We start from the raw sequence: 25,532 nt of genomic DNA, 5'->3' as shown, positions 1-25,532 counted from the left end.
GCTGCTGATGCAATAACCATATCAATTGAGCTGGTGTTAAATATGTGTCAGATAAAACCCTGATTTTTTTACATACCTCCTACGTTATAGCATATGATATCCATGCACAGTTTCTCTTATCTGCTAGTATACATATGTGTAATTTTGCAAAGCAAATGAGAAAATTGTTTCAGACTTGATTAAAGATTCTTTAAAACCATCTGTTATCTAAAAATCATTTCTGTCAACAGTAACAATTAATGTATATATTAATTGAGTAATTAAAATGACATATTTTTATCTTCATAACATTTAATTAATACCCTTAGTCTTTGTGATTTACTATCAATTTGCTAATGTTATATATAAGATATTCAGAAACAGATGAAATAAATGATAAATAATTTACTTTAATTATGTATGTATAATACTGTCTGGCATTTCTATCCAAATCTATTCTACTATACCACAACCAATAATACTGTTATCACTATTAAACACATTATATATATAATATTAAATCCAAACGTTAATGTAACTCTACGGCTGTCATATCAGTAAACTGTGATAGAAAAACCCATCAATAGAAATGAAAACAAATTAGTTTACTGGCTTGAAATTTAAGTCAAAACTTCAATTTCAGGTTCTGAAATCTACTGAAATCTAATTCATAAATCAGAGATATTCACAGGAAATTGATGACTTGAGATAATGACACCAACCTCAGCTCATTAGCTGTGGCAAAACCTAACACACCAGTCCATTTGATTTTCAGATATCTCTGCACATGTACCTGTTTACTACATTTATGCATCATTGCAGTTTTGCTTTTTTCATGCAGCAAATAAAAAGCTAAGACGGATTTCCTTTCATAGTGCTCTGAGTCATCAGAATACATGTAAAGAAATGTCAAAGAATACACCTGGCCAGACAAACAGTTTTGTAATAGAGAAAATATTTGTAAAAAAAAAAAAAAAATCTGCACGTTATAATTTCATTTCAGTAATATTGTTGCCTACAAAAACAACAGGGACCATCTTAAGGGCAGTAACACTTGGGGTCTGGTGTCACCTAGAGCCAGCCAAAATGGCTCCCTAAATATATCAATTTATAGTTTAAAGTACATGAATTCCATCATGAAAATTGGTTTTACAAGAAAATCCTTTTTTCCTTCATATTGCAATGTCTCAAACATACATGCTAGATTTCCCTTTTTTATCAAAAGCTGTCTACATGAAAATTATGAGTTCATGTTCAAAGGAACCTGGATCCTTCTTTAAGCTTTTTTATAACATCGAAGAATGTTCATGCAGACCATCAAATGTCCACTCAAGTATGAGTAGACGGGGTTAGCTATACAGACCCCTAATCCCTTAATTCAATATTGTAGCACTGAATGATTTACCATGAATAGGATCCTTTTCAAATAAAATGCCCTTTTGTACAGTTTGAATGTAATGGTACATTGAAATTTCCACATTTTACACTATGAAAAGAATATGAAAATGGATGGCATTGAAAGGCAAACTTCAATGTCTGTTTCATTGACCCTTGAAAACACACAACATCTAAAGTTTTTTCCATATTTCTACCTCACGCTTTTGACCTGGTACATATTCAGTTGAAAAGAAGAAGGAGTCAATATGGTTCATATAGAAATATCCACCAAATAGAAAACTGGGCAATCATGATCTATTTTGAGGTCAAAAGGGACTGAAAGTGGAATAAACCTTAAGGTCAATGAACGACTAATATTGAGGTCGATAAGGTGAGAAAGTAAATACTGAGGTAATAAGAGCAGATAGGAAGGTCATTATATTCAGGTTGACCAGCAGACATAAGGTCATTATATTCAGGTTGACCAGTAGACATTAGGAGGTCATTATATTTAGGTTGACCAGTAGACATTCGGAGGACATTATATTCAGGTGACCAGTAGACAGTAGGAGGTCATTATAATAAGATTGACCAGTAGACATTAGGAGGTCATTATATTCAGGTGACCAGTAGACATTAGGAGGTCATTATATTCAGGTGACCAGTAGACATTAGGAGGTCATTATATTCAGGTTGACCAGTAGACATTAGGAGGTCATTATATTCAGGTTGACCAGTAGACATTAGGAGGTTAATATAATAAGATTGACCAGTAGACATTAGGAGGTTAATATATTCAGGTGACCAGTAGACATTAGGAGGTCATTATATTCAGGTGACCAGTAGACATTAGGAGGTCATTATATTCAGGTTGACCAGTAGACATTAGGTCATTATATTCAGGTTGACCAGTAGACATTAGGTCATTATATTCAGGTTGACCAGTAGACATTAGGTCATTATATTCAGGTTGACCAGTAGACATTAGGAGGTCATTATATTCAGGTGACCAGTAGACATTAGGAGGTCATTATATTCAGGTGACCAGTAGACATTAGGAGGTCATTATATTCAGGTGACCAGTAGACATTAGGAGGTCATTATATTCAGGTGACCAGTAGACATTAGGAGGTCATTATATTCAGGTGACCAGTAGACATTAGGTCATTATATTCAGGTTGACCAGTAGACATTAGGAGGTCATTATATTCAGGTGACCAGTAGACATTAGGAGGGCATTATATTCAGGTGACCAGTAGACATTAGGAGGTCATTAGGAGGTCATTATATTCAGGTGACCAGCAGACATTAGGTCATTATATTCAGGTGACCAGTAGACATTAGGTCATTATATTCAGGTGACCAGTAGACATTAGGAGGTCATTATATTCAGGTTGACCAGTAGACATTAGGTCATTATATTCTGATTGACCAGTAGACATTAGGTCATTATATTCAGGTGACCAGTAGACATTAGGTCATTATATTCAGGTGACCAGTAGACATTAGGAGGATATTATATCCAGATGACCAGTAATGATTGAGGGAGGCTATTTCATTGAGGTTGACCAGCAGATATTTCGAAGTAGAGAGAGTCTTAATATTCATGTTGACCAACAGGGAGGGGAGAGTGGGTTCATTATATTGACGCTGATCAATAGAGTCATTATATTGAGGTTGACCAGGTGAGGTATCAATAGAGAAAGGTGAAAGGGTTGAATGTTTCAAATCACTACCATTTATTTTTCTCACTTAAAGTTCATGCCTGACATTCACATTATGCCCACATACACCAATCCCAGGCTCAGTATCAACAGATACTATTTCTTTGTCCTAGTCCAGATTATCTTTCAGAATCAAATTATGATACTAAATGCATGATAATATGTACCTTCATAGAAATGTTCTTTACGTAGAAAAGCCTTCAGGCTACAGACAAGCCGCTGACAATGCATGTACTATTTACAGACAGAGATTCTTTCTGGTAACTGAAAATTTCCATTAAGGTATCATTACTGCGTAAAGATCAACAAACTAACAGATATGAGGCTCACTATAATTAACGAAATATCTTTTTGGTGGATCATGAACTTGTAATATTACATCCTACAGGCAATGGGTTTTTGTGTAACAACAACCTGCAGTAATTATAAATGTAAAATCAATCAGCTTTATGCATTACTGTCACCAAGGACTGGCGGAGTTTTACTCGTCCTGTGTAGCAAGAATTGTTGGCTGATTGAATCAAGATTGGAAGATAAGTTTCTATTTAAACTACTTTAATTATAAACTCAGACCGTTCTTTTTATCTTGTGACTGTGTACATACAGTCTCCTTCAATGTGTGACTGTGTACATACAGTCTCCTTCAATGTGTGACTGTGTACATACAGTCTTTATGTGTGACTGTGTACATACAGTCTTCTTCTATGTGTGACTGTGTACATACAGTCTTCTTCAATGTGTGACTGTGCACACACACTCTTCTTCTATGTGTGACTGTGTACACACTCTTCTTCTATGTGTGACTGTGTACATAGTCTTCTTCTATGTGCGACTGTGTACATACAGTTTTCTTCTATGTGTGACTGTGTACATAGTTTTCTTCTATGTGTGACTGTGTACATAGTTTTCAATTTCCAGATGGGAGTGGTACTGTTATATAATGTTTCTTTTATTGAAAGACCACAGACATGTCATTCAGTTTTTAAAAAGCTCTTCAAAACTGTACCATATGAACATACATGTATTCTGTCGTGAAATATGACCTGTTCAGTTTTCACCTCAAAATGTTTAGAAATTAGAGCTAGGCTTATCGTTTTCTGCCCTGTATGTTTTGCAGTGTTGGCAACTTAAACCACAACACTATACACAAACGAATGTGCTTTGCCCTCTGCACTTGAAGGACGGCATATGATATGACTCACATTTAAATTTCTTGAATATTCATGTTGTTTACGTAACCTTATATACATATATGTATATACATGATGTCCCAAAGATGTTTTGTGTACCAGCATGTAAAATTATATTCACGAATAAATAAACTATAACCTTTATACAATCATCCTAAAATCATCATGGAGCTCTGTAAAGTATATGGTGTCAGTATAATGTGATTTGGTATCAGGCTTTAGCATCCAGGCTTATGAAATTTCAGCATTAATCATGACACTGTAAAAACAATTTTCAAAGGCCTCACATCATCCATGGATACATCTTCATATGTAAAAACCCGAACAAACAAAAAACCATTACAGGTGTTATCACTGAAATTAGATGCAACTTAAGAAAAAAACACAACTTAAAGTCAAAATTGATTAAACGTCAGACAGACTAAACATCAATCGTAAATATTTCATGTTAACATAGGTATACTATAGTACAACAATGTTGCTGTAGGAAGTGTCCGTGTGTAAGGCCAAAGTGATGTTGGGTAATCTGTAGTCAGACCAGAATGACCCATCATTGGCGGTACTAACTCTCCATTATCATCCTAATTTTGAAATCAATGGTCACATGGGAACACAAAATAGGAAAACCAATCAGGCATTAAAGCTAAGAGGGTGGTGACATATATTACAGGCAAAAGAAGCATAAAATTCATATACTTGTACACGAAACAACTTCCTAAATAGGAATTTTCCATGTTAAGTCAAACACAACAGGTCATTTCTATCAGCCAATAATAACTGAAAGCAGAGACTGTTTATGTGTCATAAATTTCCATATTCTAGGGTGATACAATAAATGTAGTTATTTGAATATCAAGAAGATCTTCAATAAGGAAAATAAAACTATTTTCAATGTCTGAAAGAATATAAATGACATCAAAATTGAAAAACAAATTATTTCAGTAGACAGGGCAAATTTCTTTGGCAATTTGAAAGTTTTGCAAGGGGCAAGGGGATTGGATGAAGGGCTCCTCAACACATCTAGGTTACTTATGTATTAATACACACAAAGACAAAGAAAATGCAAAAGAACAGGCCCATATATATTGATATTCAAAAATTGATTACATTCATCAAGGCTGTAAGCTTTTTTAATTGTCTGATGAAAAATATTTGGATACACATATATTAATTTAGAATATGATAATTAGGTTTTCCTTTTTTTTAATTGTGTTCACACATGATAAAATAATATTTACCAGCTGATGATTTGTCTGATCAGATTTATGTTTGTAAAGGTTCTTTACGGGGAATAATTTATATTAGTATATCAAACTATTATCTGAGATATACAACGACATTTGGCCGGACATAGACACATTCTTTCAGAGAAGCTGTGTCGAGGAAGATAGAAATTTGAATTCTCCAAGATTAAAATGACAATGCCTGTCTGAACACCTTTTTACTGTACCTGTCCACTTGTCTTCTACCATGAAGTTTACACACACAGATTTACTGAATCATACAAGTTGTTTTATGAATTGATAAAGCTGACTTTGTGCTGACTATGAATTCCTGTCTGTATACTTTAGTGGTAACATTCCATCAGATTAAATGGCAGTATCGAGTAAACAACTTTGCTGTAGTTTAGATCTTAAAATCCAGTTCTAGGAGCTTTGTAGGTCTTTTTTACATATCAAAATCCTTCAGAAATACAAATCAACTATGTTCTAATTTGTGTCTAAATTCCATATATGGGCAGGCATACATAAGCCATGAATAACTATATATACTGTATTTTACAGTTGTCTCATTTGGGGCTTTCTTTGTGTACAGACATATACTGTATTTTACAGTTGTCTCAGTTGGGGCTATCTTTGTGTACAGACATATACTGTATTTTACAGTTGTCTCAGTTTGGGCTATCTTTGTGTACAGACATATACTGTATTTTACAGTTGTCTCAGTTTGGGCTATCTTTGTGTACAGACATATACTGTATTTTACAGCTGTCTCAGTTGGGGCTATCTTTGTGTACAGACATATACTGTATTTTACAGTTGTCTCAGTTTGGGCTATCTTTGTGTACAGACATATACTGTATTTTACAGCTGTCTCAGTTGGGGCTATCTTTGTGTACAGACATATACTGTATTTTACAGTTGTCTCAGTTTGGGCTATCTTTGTGTACAGAAATATACTGTATTTTACAGTTGTCTCAGTTTGGGCTATCTTTGTGTACAGAAATATACTGTATTTTACAGTTGTCTCAGTTTGGGCTATCTTTGTGTACAGACATATACTGTATTTTACAGCTGTCTCAGTTGGGGCTATCTTTGTGTACAGACATATACTGTATTTTACAGTTGTCTCAGTTTGGGCTATCTTTGTGTACAGACATATACTGTATTTTACAGCTGTCTCAGTTGGGGCTATCTTTGTGTACAGACATATACTGTATTTTACAGCTGTCTCAGTTTGGGCTATCTTTGTGTACAGACATATACTGTATTTTACAGCTGTCTCAGTTGGGGCTATCTTTGTGTACAGACTTATACTGTATTTTACAGTTGTCTCAGTTTGGGCTATCTTTGTGTACAGAAATATACTGTATTTTACAGTTGTCTCAGTTTGGGCTATCTTTGTGTACAGAAATATACTGTATTTTACAGTTGTCTCAGTTTGGGCTATCTTTGTGTACAGACATATACTGTATTTTACAGCTGTCTCAGTTGGGGCTATCTTTGTGTACAGACATATACTGTATTTTACAGTTGTCTCAGTTTGGGCTATCTTTGTGTACAGACATATACTGTATTTTACAGTTGTCTCAGTTTGGGCTATCTTTGTGTACAGACATATACTGTATTTTACAGTTGTCTCAGTTGGGGCTATCTTTGTGTACAGACATATACTGTATTTTACAGTTGTCTCAGTTGGGGCTATCTTTGTGTACAGACATATACTGTATTTTACAGTTGTCTCAGTTTGGGCTATCTTTGTGTACAGACATATACTGTATTTTACAGTTGTCTCAGTTGGGGCTATCTTTGTGTACAGACTTATACTGTATTTTACAGTTGTCTCAGTTGGGGCTATCTTTGTGTACAGACATATACTGTATTTTACAGTTGTCTCAGTTTGAGCTATCTTTGTGTACAGACATATACTGTATTTTACAGTTGTCTCAGTTGGGCTATCTTTGTGTACAGACATATAATAAAGATTCCTCACATGGTAAATTTGTGTTGTGTATTGAGTGTTGATTGTGAATATCATAAAATTAAATCCTTCATGAATATTACTGACTATACTGCTTCCTGATGACAGGACAGTGATGTCAACTGGGGTTTTCTTCTTCCTCAATTTCCCCCAATTCCTATACATGGAGATCTGGATGGAATTGGTAAATGTATTGGGCTTTTAGATACACAAAATGGCACTGGTCAAATCAACACAGAATAAATTTGTTAACATTCTAAAGTCAAGTTTAGTATGTTATGACACACAAACAGTATTAGGTATAATTATTTTTCACAGATTATATTTTATATCCTAGAAATAAACACTTAAATATATAATTATGTAAGCAGCCTTCAGCCCTTACCATCCAATGTTCCCAAAGTGAAGTGAATAATTGTATAATCTCCCTCCAATTATTGTTCTACTGTAATAAGATGTCAGTTGACACATTAAAATCTATATACATGGAGGTGTACATGAAATAGTAAGTATATTTCAGTAATTAATACAATATTGGTACCATTATGATAGATCAGAAAACTTTGAAGTGTTCCTTGCAGCAGCAATTTACGAGTAGTACAGGTTAAAAAAACACCCATCACCACAAAATATAACATCGTAAATATTCAACAAATGTCAATGTGTGGTAATTAAGTATGTAAATCAGCACCTATCAGAGATAAAGCTGTCCAATGATAAGACATTAAGCCAATCCCCTATTTTCAGTCTGAAGTATTATCTATCACGTAGACAACATAATGTACAAGTCATGTTTTGTTGCGAAAGGTACTCATATACATACATTTGATAGCAGTTTGATCAAAATCCCTGAAAAAATGCTGCTGCTAAAAATGAGGTTGTAATCAAGGTCACTGTTACTTTTGATTAAAAACATTAATTATTGCATCGATATCAAAGTTTTTTAACAAAAGTAACGATGACCTTAATTACAACCTTAGACCTCTGAAACAACAAGCATACTGGAGTCATTCTCATAAATGAGGTTTGCATATGCACAGTAAGAGTGAATTTGACTTTGACATTTGAATTCAGTCATATCATTCATTTTATGACAAGTTTATTTTTTCGGGAAAGGGTATGTTTGCATAATATCATATCAACTTTTTGAGAAGGGTCATCTGACCATGGACATTGGGGACTATATGCTCGCATGGTAGGGTATGAACAGCCAGAATTTCCGACTAGTATCCCCTATCCTCATTCCCAAATCAACAATATTTGTGGAGGGGTTGTTCAAACAAGATACCTCCAAGAGGCCTTCATTTGGTCACCATGGCAACCAAATGGCAGCCATTGTTTTTGTATCGTTGTATTTGTCATCCCCCTAAACCGTTTTTACCAATTTTCAACTTAATTATATCTTAATTTTGACCAATCAGAAGCCACTAATGTGTTTCCATGGTAACAGTTTTGAACATGTAATCTGTCAAATTATAGGCTCTAATTAGCTGTTACACTTGATAAAGTTTTCAATAAAATCAATGAAATTAAGAGTTATGGCACTTAATTTAAAAACTTGTGTATATTGGCCTGGTTACCATGGCAACCAAAATTTCTGCTAAAAAAGACTGCATGCACATTAACACATCTACACATAGTCCCTAACATCCCTGTGTAGTTTCAGTGAAATCAGTCCACAACATCAGGAGCAGTATGATAAACATCTATCTCATCAGCCTTTTGTGGTTACCATAGCAACCAAATGACATGCAATGTTTTTGAAAATGATACCATTGTAAATGCCTTTACTCATAAACCCGTATATTTCAATTCTCAATACAATTGGACAATAACTCAATTCCAACCAATCAAAATTCTCCATCATGTTTCCATAGTAATGGTTCTAGAAACACCAGATGAGTCAAACTACAGGCCTTAATAAGTTACACATATTTTCAATGAAATTGATCTAAGTATTGACAAGTTACTGCCATGACATAAAAATCTGTTTATAGTGACCAGGTTACACAAATTTCTGCTGAAAAAACATGCATGCACATTTACACATAGACCCTTAACATTCCTGTATAGTTTCTTTGAAATTAGCTAACAGATTAAGGAGGAGTTGTCCAAACAAAATGTTTTCATAAAGACCTGTGTATAGTAACCTGGTTATCATGGCAACCTAAAATGTCTGCTAAAAAAATCTAGATATTCACATCTACAAATGGTGGTCAACATTCCTGTGTAGTTTCAATGAAATCACTCCACAAGTTTAGGAGTTGTTGTCTGGATTAAATTTTTCTACAGACCAACAGGCAAGCAGATTCCAGTATAACCCTTCACCACACACCCCATTCCCCACACCCCACACACCCACACCCCACACCCCCCCCATCCACCACCACCTCCATTTGTTGCTGGGGGGTATAGCTAGTATTAATTATATAATATGTTGATGGTTCTTAACTCATACAGTAAGGGATTACATCCACCAAGATTGATGGTCCTTAGCATGTGACATCACAATTATAAGCCCTACAAAATGTCAGCACCATTTGAACATCTTTGTTGTAAAGCATAACATTACTTCATATACCAGTAAAGAACACACATGAATCAGATATAGACATGTATCACTGCCCCAGGGCTACAATTTATATCTGAACTCTTTATGATGTAACAACACTTAATATCAAAGCTTTGGCTTGCTATGTCTCCATTACAACAACACATTGCTCCTGAGGCTTATATTTCAACTTTATCAATGAGCTAGTGTTTGTGGACAGTTCTCATAATAATACATTACATGCAAAATGAAGAGTACCGTAATTATCCTTCAATAAGCAAAGGTTGCCAGCATACAAATTTCTACCTGATTCAGGGACCTCTACCCTAAATGGGTAAGGGGGGAGGGGGGGCAGCTTATTGCCAGTTCAATAGTAATAAATTGTTTTGTTTTCACATAGTTTACATATCCATTGTCATCGCAATAGCCAGGATTGAAAAAGTACAGATATCAAAAGGGACACCAAGAAAACAAAAGTATCACACAAAGACAAAAAGGAATGAAAGACGATTCTAAGTGATACAATGAAGACATCAGATTTATTTTGGTTCTGGGAAAAACCGATACATATGTACAAATATGGCAGTTTAAATATTTATCCAACATCAGAAACACACACAGTACCCAATTTAAAGAATCAATCCAATGTATTATATAGAACACCAGCAATCAGTATAACAATTGAAATTTCATTATATCTACCTGTTCATTATATATCATTATATCTACCTGTTCATTATATATCATTATATCTACCTGTTCATTATATATCATTATATCTACCTGTTCATTATATATCATTATATATGTTCATTATATATCATTATATATACCTGTTCATTATATATCATTATATCTACCTGTTCATTATATATCATTATATCTACCTGTTCATTATATATCATTATATCTACCTGTTCATTATATATCATTATATCTACCTGTTCATTATATATCATTATATATACCTGTTCATTATATATCATTATATCTACCTGTTCATTATATATCATTATATATACCTGTTCATTATACCTGTTCATTATATATCATTATATCTACCTGTTCATTATATATCATTATATCTACCTGTTCATTATATATCATTATATCTACCTGTTCATTATATATCATTATATATACCTGTTCATTATATATACCTGTTCATTATATATCATTATATATACCTGTTCATTATATATACCTGTTCATTATATATCATTATATATACCTGTTCATTATATATACCTGTTCATTATATATCATTATATATACCTGTTCATTATATATACCTGTTCATTATATATACCTGTTCATTATATATACATTATATATACTGTTCATTATATATCATTATATATACCTGTTCATTATATATACATTATATATACCTGTTCATTATATATACCTGTTCATTATATATCATTATATATACCTGTTCATTATATATACCTGTTCATTATATATCATTATATATACCTGTTCATTATATATCATTATATCTACCTGTTCATTATATATACATTATATATACCTGTTCATTATATATCATTATATCTACCTGTTCATTATATATACCTGTTCATTATATATCATTATATATACTACCTGTTCATTATATATACCTGTTCATTATATATCATTATATCTACCTGTTCATTATATATACCTGTTCATTATATATCATTATATCTACCTGTTCATTATATATACCTGTTCATTATATATCATTATATATACCTGTTCATTATATATCATTATATCTACCTGTTCATTATATATACCTGTTCATTATATATCATTATATATACCTGTTCATTATATATACCTGTTCATTATATATCATTATATCTACCTGTTCATAGAGGACATTTTATGGTTTCCCCAATGCAGATATATATTATATAAGTATATATTGGATTATCCATTTGATGCAGCTTCAAATCATCTGATGAAATTTTTTAATGATGCACCATGACAGGACCCTTTTACCCTTATCACACTGAAGTATCCCAACCATATTGTTATAAGTTGCACGACACCCTAATTGAGTCTAATTGAAATTTAAAAACAAAATCAACAGTTGTCTTTCCCTCATTGCAAACCACTGGTTCATTAATACTGACAGTATAGTTAAAACCTTATTTTTATCACCACTACAAAATAATGCAGGACTTTTTCCGTCTGAATAGTGCCCGTCATAATTTATATAGAATTGTTGATGTTTCTCAATGCTGACTTTCTCTAATCAATGAATGAATGAACTAATCAATGGATGAATCATTAACTAAAGTACATTTGTCATGACATCAAACCATTGTTTATATTGGCCAAGGAGAGAGTGATTGCAGGTGACAGAGTTGAGAAAAAACTCTCCACAGATGTAACAAGTCGAAATTTGTTGCCAGCATAAAAAACTACAAACTTAATGACAAAGTTCACTCGCCTTGGGACCAGTTAAGATCCATCATGTCATTATGATAAAGAAAAATCAAATGCCCTTCAGGCCTAACAATACCTTTCAGTCATCATATAGCTAACATGTCACTATGACACATGATGGACATCATCAATTTGTCTTTGTACGTATTTAGGTTTAAGCCATTTGGAAACTTCTACAGAAAACACATTCAATGTGGTATTATGTGGACTTAAAGCTCATGAATAATTCAGATTCACCTACATGACCGCTAAGACCATCATAACTGCCTTATAAAACTACTTACATGAAATAGTGGTGAACCACCTATAGTCACTTGTCAGTGATTTTTGTTCCAGCTTTACAGCTAAAAACTGGCACTTTTTCTATTTAAATATATACTCTTTTTCAAAAATGAAGAAAAAACAAGACTATCTTCCAAATTTGAAAAGAAGCATCACTTTTTTCATAATCTGTGAAATTCAGGAAGAATAAAAAACTGTTTAATGTTACTGACAGGTATGGGGAGTTTTCCTTTATTTCTTGTTTATATGACAGTAAATCCATAATTGATAAAAATTTCACCCATACAATATATTTTACTAATCAGTACTGTTATAATATCCCAACTGTCTGGCTTTTTACACTTATAATTGATAGGCCTCTTGTCTTGTTGTAGGCCAGATATGGTAACTAAACAAGTAAAACACTGGTTCAAATCCCAAACAGGGAAACTGACCTCAGGTTGCATTTGTGTTTTCCTTTGAGATAATTTTAACATTGATCTTGAAAGTTGAAATGCTTTCCATGAGACAGAGAGAGTATATCTTGCAGAAAATTACCAGAGTTTAGTTGTCCATGTACAAGATTTTGCTGCAGAAGGAAGTTTCCTTTAGCTCAACCATTAGATGAATAGACCTACTACTTAACTCTAAAGAAGAAAAATTGTGGCCTTCCTTAATTTTTTATAATTAACTTCAAAATAAGTTTTTGAGATTGTACAGGCCAGCGACCATATCTTGACTGTTTTCAAACTGTACAGACCAGCGACCATATCCTAACTGTTTTCAGATTGTACAGGCCAGCGACCACATCCTAACTGTTTTCATATTGTACAGGCCAGTGACCACATCCTAACTGTTTTCAGATTGTACAGGCCAGTGACCACATCCTGTTTTCAGATTGTACAGGCCAGCGACCACATCCTAACTGTTTTCATATTGTACAGGCCAGTGACCACATCCTAACTGTTTTCAGATTGTACAGGCCAGTGACCACATCCTGTTTTCAGATTGTACAGGCCAGTGACCACATCATGTTTTCAGATTGTGCAGGCCAGTGACCACATCCTGTTTTCAAATTGTACAGGCCAGTGACCATATCCTGTTTTCAGATTGTACAGGCCAGTGACCACATCCTGTTTTCAGATTGTACAGGCCAGTGACCACATCCTGTTTTCAATTTGTACAGGCCAGCGACCACATCCTAACTGTTTTCAGATTGTACAGACCAGTGACCACATCCTGTTTTCAGATTGTACAGGCCAGCGACCACATCCTAACTGTTTTCAGATTGTACAGGCCAGTGACCACATCCTAACTGTTTTCAGATTGTACAGGCCAGTGACCACATCCTGTTTTCAGATTGCACAGGCCAGTGACCACATCCTGTTTTCAGATTGTACAGGCCAGTGACCACATCCTAACTGTTTTCAGACTGTACAGGCCAGCGACCACATCCTAACTGTTTTCAGATTGTACAGGCCAGCGACCACATCCTGTTTTCAGATTGCACAGGCCAGTGACCACATCCTGTTTTCAGATTGTACAGGCCAGCGACCACATCCTAACTGTTTTCAGATTGTACAGGCCAGTGACCACATCCTGTTTTCAGATTGCACAGGCCAGTGACCACATCCTGTTTTCAGATTGTACAGGCCAGCGACCACATCCTAACTGTTTTCATATTGTACAGGCCAGTGACCACATCCTAACTGTTTTCAGATTGTACAGACCAGTGACCACATCCTGTTTTCAGATTGTACAGGCCAGCGACCACATCCTAACTGTTTTCATATTGTACAGGCCAGTGACCACATCCTAACTGTTTTCAGATTGTACAGGCCAGTGACCACATCCTGTTTTCAGATTGTACAGGCCAGTGACCACATCCTGTTTTCAGATTGTGCAGGCCAGCGACCACATCCTGTTTTCAAATTGTACAGGCCAGTGACCATATCCTGTTTTCAGATTGTACAGGCCAGTGACCACATCCTGTTTTCAGATTGTACAGGCCAGTGACCACATCCTGTTTTCAATTTGTACAGGCCAGCGACCACATCCTAACTGTTTTCAGATTGTACAGACCAGTGACCACATCCTGTTTTCAGATTGTACAGGCCAGCGACCACATCCTAACTGTTTTCAGATTGTACAGGCCAGTGACCACATCCTAACTGTTTTCAGATTGTACAGGCCAGTGACCACATCCTGTTTTCAGATTGCACAGGCCAGTGACCACATCCTGTTTTCAGATTGTACAGGCCAGCGACCATATCCTAACTGTTTTCAGACTGTACAGGCCAGCGACCACATCCTAACTGTTTTCAGATTGTACAGGCCAGCGACCACATCCTGTTTTCAGATTGTACAGGCCAGTGACTACATCCTAACTGTTTTTCCTTTGAATGCAACACATGTTACTGACAAGACTTATACAAGTTCGGAGTCTTTTGTTTGAAAGACCAAAAAAAAAAAAGAACCATAACTCTGCATATACAGATAGTGCTAGAAGAAGAATACCCATTTGACCCACTTTTTATATGACACTACAACATTGAAAGAGGTGTTTCTAATAAAAACCATTGCAATAATTGGCAATGAGCATATGATATGCCCAAAAGTAGTAACCATGTACGATGTACAATGTACAATGGCCGATAGCAGCCGACAAAACAGTCCTATTAGTAAAACAGTGTTCTGTCTGACACTTTGTCAATTTACTAGGAGACAGTTTCCACATTTTAAGAAAGTGTAAACTGCCATGACACTTGGGAAATTCATGCAGGGCAGTTTAGACTTTTCACTTTCATGAAATGGTCCATGTTGGCACAAAGGGATTGAGGAGTGCAGCCAAAATTTGGAAAATTTAGTAAGTTCATTACAATCTTTCTTCTTCAGAGGGAAAGAAAAGAAGATAGTGCTCAATTTTTTGTCTGGTGCTTGCTTGGATGACATGGATTCATTTTGTGTAACTGGTGAGTCTCTGTCTCCTTGGGCAGGAGAGGCAATGCCATATATGGAAAAAGAACAAATTATCAAAATCTCTTTTCTTCTGTAGAAATGCCAAGATTCTGTCCAAATTTTGTCTGAAGCATCCATGGGGACAGAGACTTCATTTTTTTTTAAAATGATGAGTCTCACCGTCCCCAGGACTTGTGTCCCAATTAGATATGTTGATGTAATCTCTGAAATACATCTCCCTCTGTTGCAATAAAAGTATTTTGACCAAATTTTATTTGAAATATCCTTGAGCGAATGGGTCTGCAGACATATGTAGTTGTTCATGAACAATTTAACCTCATTTTAACTTATTGCTTTGTACTGTAGTCTTTTTTACAATAAATCAGTGATGCCCTGTCACCAGTTATTGAGACTAAGAAATCCTCTTAGCTCTCATAATGTAGCCCAAGTTAGCCTTAGTTACCTCCTCCTCAATGTTTATTTTTTGAAAGCTTATGGGTAAACTGTGTCATAACAGTTTCGCAAAATGTGTAACCTGTCTCCTAGTAAATTGACAACATGTCAGACAGAGCACTTTATACAAATATGAGTGTTTTGTCAGCCACTATCAGCCAGCCATCTTCAACATGTGCTGAAGACAGGATTTTCGTATCTCTAAAAGCCCAGCAAAAATATTATATTATGAATACTTAATGATAAGAGTCACATACTTGGTACAATTGTAAATGTCAGATATATGCAGAGGTTCCCGTGAATATGTTCCAAGAAGCATCTGTATGAAGATTCTGAAATAACTTATCACTGTACATGCTAAAAACATTAAGATATTGCTTCCTTAGAAATTCTTCATTTTTTTTCGTCTGAACTAGGTCAGTATATAAAATATTGCTGATCTAGAGAACTCAATCTGCAAAACAGTATTCAGGGGATGGACAGAAAGAAAGTTGGTGTTTTTTGTTTTTTTTTTTTTTTTAGAAAGAGAGATTGCCAAGGTAGGTCTCTAGCCTACAAAACAATGCAAGTCTACTTATGTTGTATCTGCCTTTTGGACCTATCCTCTATAGGCAGCTCTGAAAATTTTCTACAAGAAATCTCAGTTTTAATTGATTAGGAATGTTATATTAAAGGGTGAGACTACAATGTTGGCCAGGTAATGACAAACTGTTTACAAAGGATATGTGTGTAACAACATTACTGGGATCACTATGTTTACTGGGGCTTTTTTTTTATCATCAACTCAAAAATTTATTTGAAAAATCTACATTTTCCTGTAGCTGCTGAGTAAATTTTCTTTTCTCATATATTTTAATGGTAATCTAAATTGTAACAAATTTTCTGATACAGTGTATAATATTTACATCCTCAATTTGTACACTTCTGACTCTCAGCGTGGACCGAAATTGAACCTTATTGTTGTCATCCATCTGACCACTTGACCGTGACCCTAACGCCTAAATTTAGAATGGTTGATCATTTAGCCCAAATACAGAACAACATCAGTAGCACGTAGCATGTTCAACTATGCTGCAGTTAAAATATCGTATAAATGTACATGTGTGCTTACGTCAGCTTACTTGCGTCTGGCACCTGATGTCAAGAGACACTTTGTGTAAACAGACGGAAGGGAGCCTCCGTCATGTGCCTTAGACACTACTTTCTTTGATACAAAGACGGTACAAACTCACCTTCGGTGCCTCAGTTGTTGAAACTGCTGCATCGCCGTGCTGTAGTTTAAGATTGCCTTTGTTTATCAAGTATATTGAACTAAACATAAATATGGTCCCTGTAATGGCGAGTAGTGTCCAACGAGCCCTCATGTCTGAGCTCTGCTTTCTGACGGCAGATTTTCACCGTTACACACTCCTCTTCCACGCGAGCATTCGTACGGGTTAGCACGTTATTAGTGAGTGAGGCGCCCACAGGGAAGCTTGTGGTCAAAAATCCACATCATGGAAGTCATTACTAGAACGCCGGAAAAGCCCCACCGTATATCGGCGGAACATAAAAATAGGTTGCATAAAGTGACTGCTGTAATGACAGTGTGTCATATAATACATGTGTGTAACACGCGTACGCACCGAGTCGTATAAGATATCACATGTGCGATATTGTACTATTTTTTTTAACAAATTAGCGAATGGGATATGTTTTTTTATTCAATAAAGTTAAATTGTGATTCATGGAACCAGTTTCTAAATATAACTATTCCACGAAGTATTGGACATCAAACGTACTGTGATGACATCAGATTCTGGTTTATCCAAGCTGTTTGTAAACAACATACTTCCAAGCCGGTCTTTCGAGTTTGGGATGTACTATTATCCAAATTCTAGACTGTCAAAATCCCACTCACAGATACCATTCAAATTTATAAGTAAAATTAAAATAATTGTGACGGATGTTCCTGAAATTATGTTCATACACCATAAATACATGTTTAAAAAATAACAATTAATCAACCAATTAATTAAACTGACCCTTTACTTTCAGAACAGCTGATTTCTTCTTAATAGTTCCTAACCCAGCCATTTTCACTCCCCTCCCTTTAGAATATACTTATTTTAACTCACACAAAAGTGACCAAAAACATTTCATCGGAAGTTTCATATAGACTGTAGTAATTCCTTGAAACAATATATAATGCAAAGCAGAGATTTCATGAGAGTAATTAAGTTAAGTCGTTATAAAGGTTACTCGGTATATTTTGTATGGGAACACACAGCCACAGGTAACATACTAGCGGGATCTATATATAGTTCTATATGAACTGCGTCTTTCATAATTTCGTTGAAACTCGCCATATTTTAACAAAGGGGTCGGAAGTCGGGAATAAGTTACACATTACACATTGTCAATTATAACACTGACATATTATTTTGACAAAGTTCCATTTTTACCGTTTCTGAGAAAGAACTCTATATATACAAAATGTATTTTCAATTACTCCAATTTTTCTCGCTTATTTTTTTTTAAATAATTAAAGCACCGCTAAATTGTGTCAATATACCATGTCAACATGCAGTTTATAATAAGAGAGAAACGTTCATAGAACCAGTAAAGATCTTTCTATAATGAACCGCTAAGATCCCTCTTACATCTCTTGTCTAATGCCTTTGTTATATAGATATACGATTATAACAGTATATCTACTTGGACGTAATGGTTCTGTTTATTTACATACCAAGACAAAAATCTTCCAAACACGTATCTATATCTATTTTGGTGTCACAATCCAGATAAAGAAGAGAGGTATGACAAATTGATGTACATGCCTTCGACATATTTGTTCAAGAATACAAATATTTTCATCCATATCTGCAATTTATCCAAAAGGAAGTGGACAAAACATCATGGTCATAAATTCTAGCATTTCAATCCACTTTATAGCTGATAACCCTGAACTACAGAAAACAATAACAAGTTTAAGTACTGTAATTATTAAATGTTCCTTCATTAGGACTATAAATGTAAATAGACTTGAGAGTAAGTCTTAAAAATATACCCGTTCAATGCCACTTTGTCAGAAGAAAAGCTTAGGTATAGGGCAGGAGATTGGAAACAGTGTGGAAACCAGGAGCTATGGGGGTGGGCACTGGGAATGAGGGACCCGAATCTAAAAAAAAACCGACTAATGACAATCACATCTATGCCAGTGTATATGATTCGCTAGGAATAAAGGAGTTATTCCCCTTACACCACAAATCGGAACTTCGGCCGTATATGGTTGCGCGTTTTTTTAAACGACATCGGTTTATGTAATAGAAGATAATTCCCAGTATTATTGTAGAAGAACAAAGATAACTAACTTTATAACGACAGGAAACTCTGCATTTTTTCTTCCGCTTCATTTTAAGAAATTATAGTAGAATTACTTCTTCACTTATAATTAATCGACAGAGAACAAACTTGATCTTTGCGGCCATATTTATGTGATAATTCTGATCGGTCACGGAAAGGGGACAATTTATTTATTTATAATATTTGAATATATCAGACTAGAGATGAAGATTTTCACTTTGGTGACACTTCTTTAATTAACCTTCTTCAATAAACAAGAAGAAATAATAAGTAGAAATTATGATATAACCATTTAACAAACAGGGCGTTGGGCAATTGTAGTGATTGGCAGCTAGGATTTCTCGGCGTGATCATAATGACACATCGTCAATTATCGATATACACACCTTGATCGTACAGAAAGAAACGTTCATCGAGTATGGTAGAGTAACGACAGGCAAACATTGCCAGAAACCTTGCATTGTTTTATCATAGAATCGATTTAATATGAAATTGACCTTTGACAGTGACATCATGACCACACACGAACAAAACACATCGTATAAATCTCTGAAAAAAATCATATTTCACAGAATACATCATTTACTTTTCAAATCATATCAATATATATCCCGTAATTTGCAGGATTCCGAATTGGAGGGGGCGCACGTTTCCAAGTGTTTTTTATTGTTTTGTTTTTTTAGTGTGTCCGGTACATACGACATACATTTCAAATGATCAGTGATTGCATGGAACGGCAGAAAATCCTCAAAATGTTTAACTAAGATATAAGGCATATGTTGTTGTGGTATAAACAAAGGGACTGTCCTGTATACACATAGGCTATATGTATGGTACCCCTCCCCTCAGGACCTATTCTTACATAATTGACGGCAATCATACGAACAATGATAGTTTTTTCAAAGCATGATTCGAGACAAAGCCTATTTTTTTTCATGGATACAAGTAAATAATGTCATCAGTGCGTATGTTTTGAAGTGGCGAAGGCACATAATACATGTGATGATGGCTTTCCAGGTTTTTCTTTGCCCGTGACTCGTATCTCCGTCGCTGACATGACTGTTGGTTGGTGATGCCGGGTTTTTGTTTGCTTCAATTACTTCTTGCTTATCTTTATTATTTTTTATTGACATTTCTTGTATCGATATAAGAATAAAATGATACTTAAACATAGTTATATCGTTAATTTGTCAACATCTTAACGGGGTAGAATCCAATTAATATTGAAGTTATAACATCACTTACCACGCCTAGAAATCTACAGCTCAAGATATCTCAGTCAGGAAAATCACTATATCATACTGCAATGTCCATCGCATGAGGTCAAGAGAATCATACGCCCATAGTAACTATTAATATCGGAGACCTTGCTACTTTTATCAACATGGTCCAGTGAGTTTTTGTTTCATTCTAACTTACTTTGCTTAGTAGTATGTTGGACCTTAAAATCTGATGAATAAAGCTTTCGAGGTCGGTAATGCAAATCGTACACGTCTTTAATTTGATTGTGATCATTTATTTATACGTCTGAACAGAACTATATTCCGTCAAAGAATCACATTGACCATTAATGCTTTCGCAACATAGATGGTCATGCTACTCATGTCAAATTATAAACTTTCGAGAATAACGACCTTGTGACCTTTGACCTTGTACTTCCTTTGATTCCAATAAACAGTGTTACGTCCAACTCCAGTGTTGTTCAATATCTTCCTCCTTCCCAACTTTAATTAGCTTAACTGTTTTCATACCATCATCCTGGAATATCGGACAGATTTATTAAAATACCGACAGTCAAAACCAATATAGCAGTCGATATGGCTATTACTTTTCCCATCAGGAAACGAAAGCTGTTTCACAATTTGGGGTCCTTAAATAATGTGAGAAGCAATGATGTAATTTGACTGTAATTCAAGATGGCCAGTCTTTGCACTATGCATATGCATGTATACAAATGTATGTTCAATTTTGAACTGGAGAACCCACACAATAGTATGTGCAAAACTTCGGAAAGATCTCAAAAATGCTTTTCAAGAAATCAACAAATTCTGCCATGAATTTCAAGATGGCCAAGTACATTTTGTATTGTGTACCTGTGAATTAAAGATATTTTGTGCTGACCCGAGACAGAATATGTGCCGAGGAGCTAAAACTGGTGCGTTTTCTAAATCAAAATCAAAATAATCAAATTTCTAAGACAAACAGCTTGTTCACAGGCCCAGACCATGGATTAAAGGCAACTTGACAACACAAAAAAAAAATCTCATGCTCTACGACACAAGGGCCACAGATGCAGGTTATGCTCCGCGAATGGGACAAATTTTTAAGTATGAAAAATAACAAAGGGCAATAAGAGTTATGATTCTTTTGCCCTCCTTCTTTCAAGATCCATCTACATATGAGGTTCCAAGTTGATACCTCTTATAATTTTTAATTTAATGCTCTGGACAAAATTTAAGCATGAAAAAAACAAAGGGCAATAATTCCTAAATTATACAAAAGAGAGTAATGGTTCTGGTGCACTGCACTTCTCCTTGTTGAGATCTATCTACTTATGAAGTATTATGTTGACACCTCTTATAGTAATTGTGTTATGCTCTGGACAAAATTATGACAGATGGACAAGCAAACGGACGGATGGACAAATCAAAGTCTATATGCTCCCCAACAAAGTGAGCATAAAAATAGTTCAAATTCAAAATCAAATGCAGCAAAAATATTTCATTATTTCTTCTTTTATTCTTGTAACAAATAACTACACATATAGACAAATGCAATTATGCAGTATAAAATTGATTTATGTATACACTATGTAACATGAATAATAAACTGATACCAAACAGGAAACATTAAAATAAAACATAAAGAGAATAATAATAATCCATGAAAATATACATCAATTTCATCGTTAATATGACTTAACAAGATTGCACAGGAGATATTTTTACTCAGATGAGGACTTAATAAACTGCACATATTAAGATTATTTTTTTTCAAAGGTTGTACAGTATTGAAATTTCATCTTTAGTAACTCTCTAATGCTGTTAATACGATCAACATGTAAGCTATCATGGAATAAAAACAAAAACTTGTATAGTATGAAATACTTTGGCCCATATTCTCTCCATTCATTATTGAGCATTTCCAATATAGCTGAAATCCAAAATAAATGAATTTATGAAAATCAATTATAAAATAACTTACTTACTAATCATTTTTTATGTGACACATATATTTCAGTGTTGATCGACATCATTTATAAATCATTAGTTGAATCACAAGTAAGATATCCAGAAGGTCGTTCCATGTTGTACATGAATCGAAACAAGTTTACACCACATAGACTTTCAATGGGTTCACCCTGGCACACAAATTGCATTTTCTCAAAGAAGCCTACAGCTTTCTCTGCACTTTGCAATCGAATAGGTCGAACAGACTTCTCTCCAATAATTTTCATTAATTTTGAAAATAACCGCTGCCCAATTCCCATTCCTTGGAAATCATACTTCACAAACATAAATGTCACCTGATGAAAATACTCCGAATCAAATGTTATTCCTGGTGATGTCAACTTTTCATCAGCAATTTGAAAACTGATTTCCCCAATCAACGTTTCTTTGCCATGATGCTTCTGGTATGCAAATAAAACACGGTTGTCTTCTGGTATGTCAAAAACTTCACCGCAGACCTCTCTTGCTAGTTGTCTGAAGCGACGCCTGTTCCTAGCGTTTCTTACTTCTTCCTTTACATAATAATGAGCATCTACCAAAACAGAAGGTCAAAGGTTAATTCACTAATTAAAATGTGTCTATACAAATGTAGAATACATAAACATCATTAAAAGATCGTGTGTATAGAACATCTTTTCCACTTTACATAAAGTATCATAATGCAGGTCTAGGCTTTTCATTGCAATTAAAAACAAACTTCAAAATACATCTTAACAGTGTTTACCAGTATGTAGGAACCACATCCCTTTTAATTTACATTGATACAAAACCCAGTCAAAATTAATCACAACAGATTCTAAAGGGGTCTTGGCACCCCTACACGAGATTATGAGGATCAATGAATTTGGGGCTTTAAAACTGACTACAATGTTCATTTAATTGTAAGTATTACAGGAAAGGGATAAGTCAAACTCAACCAAGACTCTTGATCAATCACTCAGTCGTTTAAATGTTAAACACTATACTTTCATATGCTCGATTCTGGCCATAATTCATTGATCATAAAACATCAGAATAACATGATAAATATGTGTCAAGGTCACGAGTCATATTTTGAAATAATAATGGAACAGGTAGGTCGGGGTGGTTTACAAAGTGTTAAATATGGTCTCTGTCAATTAGCAGACAAAACACATGCTTCTAATCCTCAGATGGTAGTTATGGATTATCACACAAGAGAGCCCGATTCAATTCCTGTTTAGGCACCATGCAGGATTGTTTTTTCCTGTTCTATTACATGCATTTAACCTTTAAACCTTTGTGCCAGAAGTGAAATCCATATAGTACTTTTACAAATATTAAACTTGACTGTCATTACCTTGACCTTTCATTAATAACCTTGGTCTACTGCCTCTGAGGAACAAGACACCTATACATGTAGCTGGTCCTTGCCTCTTGTTAAGTACCATTCCAAAACTATTCAGTTAAGATACCATTCATACTAGCATCATTTCACCTTCTCAATACAGATGGACTCTTCTTCTTTAGTATAAATAATGCCAATTCTGCACTTCAACAAAATTTTCCACAAAAAAAATGAAGAAATGCAATATCGTTACTGACAGGCATCTTTGATAGGTGCCACCAATAACAGGAGAGGGGAAAGTTGCCATCTAGACTAGACCTGAACTTTTGGCCTTCAAAGTCCAAAAGGGTGACCTAATTATACATTTATGCGCATGTACGAAAATATACATCAATTGAATGGTTTGCACTGATGTTTTGACCCCTACTTGGACACCTCAAATTCCTTCTACCCCTACTTAGTCAGATTCTTCCAATCTATAAAATTTGATTTAGAATGTTTAAAAGCTGCTTTGTTTAAAACAAACAATACCATCATCTTTAAGAAGCTGTTTGACAGTTTTACACCAAGTGGCCCCATTCCGCAGTGAACATGTATAGATTCTGATGTTTTAATCTCTATACCACAAAACCCTTTTTACTTGCGCAGGATCAGATAGCAGTGGAGCTCAGAATTTCTAGATAAACTGAAATTTTATATCCTGGGACCTATTGTTTTTAGCAATTAAGTTGAAAAGGACTTGTGAATGTAATTGAAGATTGGTCACAGAATCTCTAGAGTGCAATGTAAACTGCAACAGTATATTCCTTGTGAAGTGACGAAGAATTAAAAGAACATTCATATGTTGATAAAATTCCAACAGTTTTACAAAAGCAGTCGTAAGTTTATTTCCTAATATCCTATGCTATAATATTCACACTCCAAATTTTCATAATGCTTCAAAAGTATGATTACTCAAAATCCCGAGCACTTGTTTATCCAAAAAGGTTCGTGACCCTAGAACACTTTTACATGACAAACATTATGGGAAAAACTACGATTTATTCTTTAACGGACGACGAAAGAATGTTAGCCGCAGTATATTACTAAGTAATGGATAAAGCCTTCTTACGCGACATCGCTTGGTCTAATATTTCAGTAATTGTCATTGACTGGCTACGTGGTGGATTTCCCGCCAAGTGTAACGGAAGTACTGGTTTAGCCTGTAACCCAAAATGCTACCAACATAAACGGCATTAGAGATTAAGTAGTCATAACAACAACACAAAACTTCGCAATAATGACGACGTTGTAAATTTTGAGCTCAAACTTTTTACCTAACATATCAATCCGCACCGAACAAATTTATCATTATTGCAAATTATATTTATATCATATATTACATTTCAATACACCAGTCTAACTATGATGGAAGTGTTTTGATATTGCAAGTTCATAAAATGCATATTATGACAGCATTGATTTATTTAGAAAAAGTACGTATGAATCTCTCGGAGGAATTTCGGGTAGTGAAGT

At 34.7% G+C, this 25,532-nt stretch overlaps 2 protein-coding genes across 2 annotated transcripts in view; both read right to left on the bottom strand.

Annotated features, from left to right (window-relative positions):
- The window catches only part of LOC132556990 (probable methyltransferase-like protein 24), a 41,141-nt gene extending 23,582 nt beyond the window's left edge, over positions 1–17,559 (bottom strand). The window contains exon 1 of the mRNA XM_060221455.1: positions 17,369–17,559. Within this exon, the coding sequence (XP_060077438.1) occupies positions 17,369–17,500 (132 nt within the window). The 5' untranslated portion in view covers positions 17,501–17,559. The remainder of the gene's footprint in view (positions 1–17,368) is intronic.
- Positions 17,560–22,724: 5,165 nt separating this feature from the next.
- LOC132557014 (uncharacterized) lies at positions 22,725–25,149 on the bottom strand. The gene is made up of 2 exons (XM_060221479.1): positions 25,129–25,149; positions 22,725–23,243 (listed from the first exon to the last, which is right to left on the bottom strand). The coding sequence occupies exons 1-2, from the start codon at positions 25,133–25,135 to the stop codon at positions 22,738–22,740; spliced, it is 513 nt and encodes a 170-aa protein (XP_060077462.1). The 5' UTR covers positions 25,136–25,149; the 3' UTR covers positions 22,725–22,737.
- Between the last annotated feature and the right edge of the window lie 383 nt (positions 25,150–25,532).

This window comes from Ylistrum balloti, unplaced genomic scaffold (assembly GCF_031769215.1).
Source record: "Ylistrum balloti isolate Yb309-2 unplaced genomic scaffold, AGI_CSIRO_Ybal_v1 Utg370612, whole genome shotgun sequence".
NCBI classification, from domain to species: Eukaryota; Metazoa; Mollusca; class Bivalvia; order Pectinida; family Pectinidae; genus Ylistrum; species Ylistrum balloti.
The sequence above is the reverse complement of the archived record's forward strand: the minus strand, read 5'-3'. Positions and strand labels throughout refer to the sequence as shown.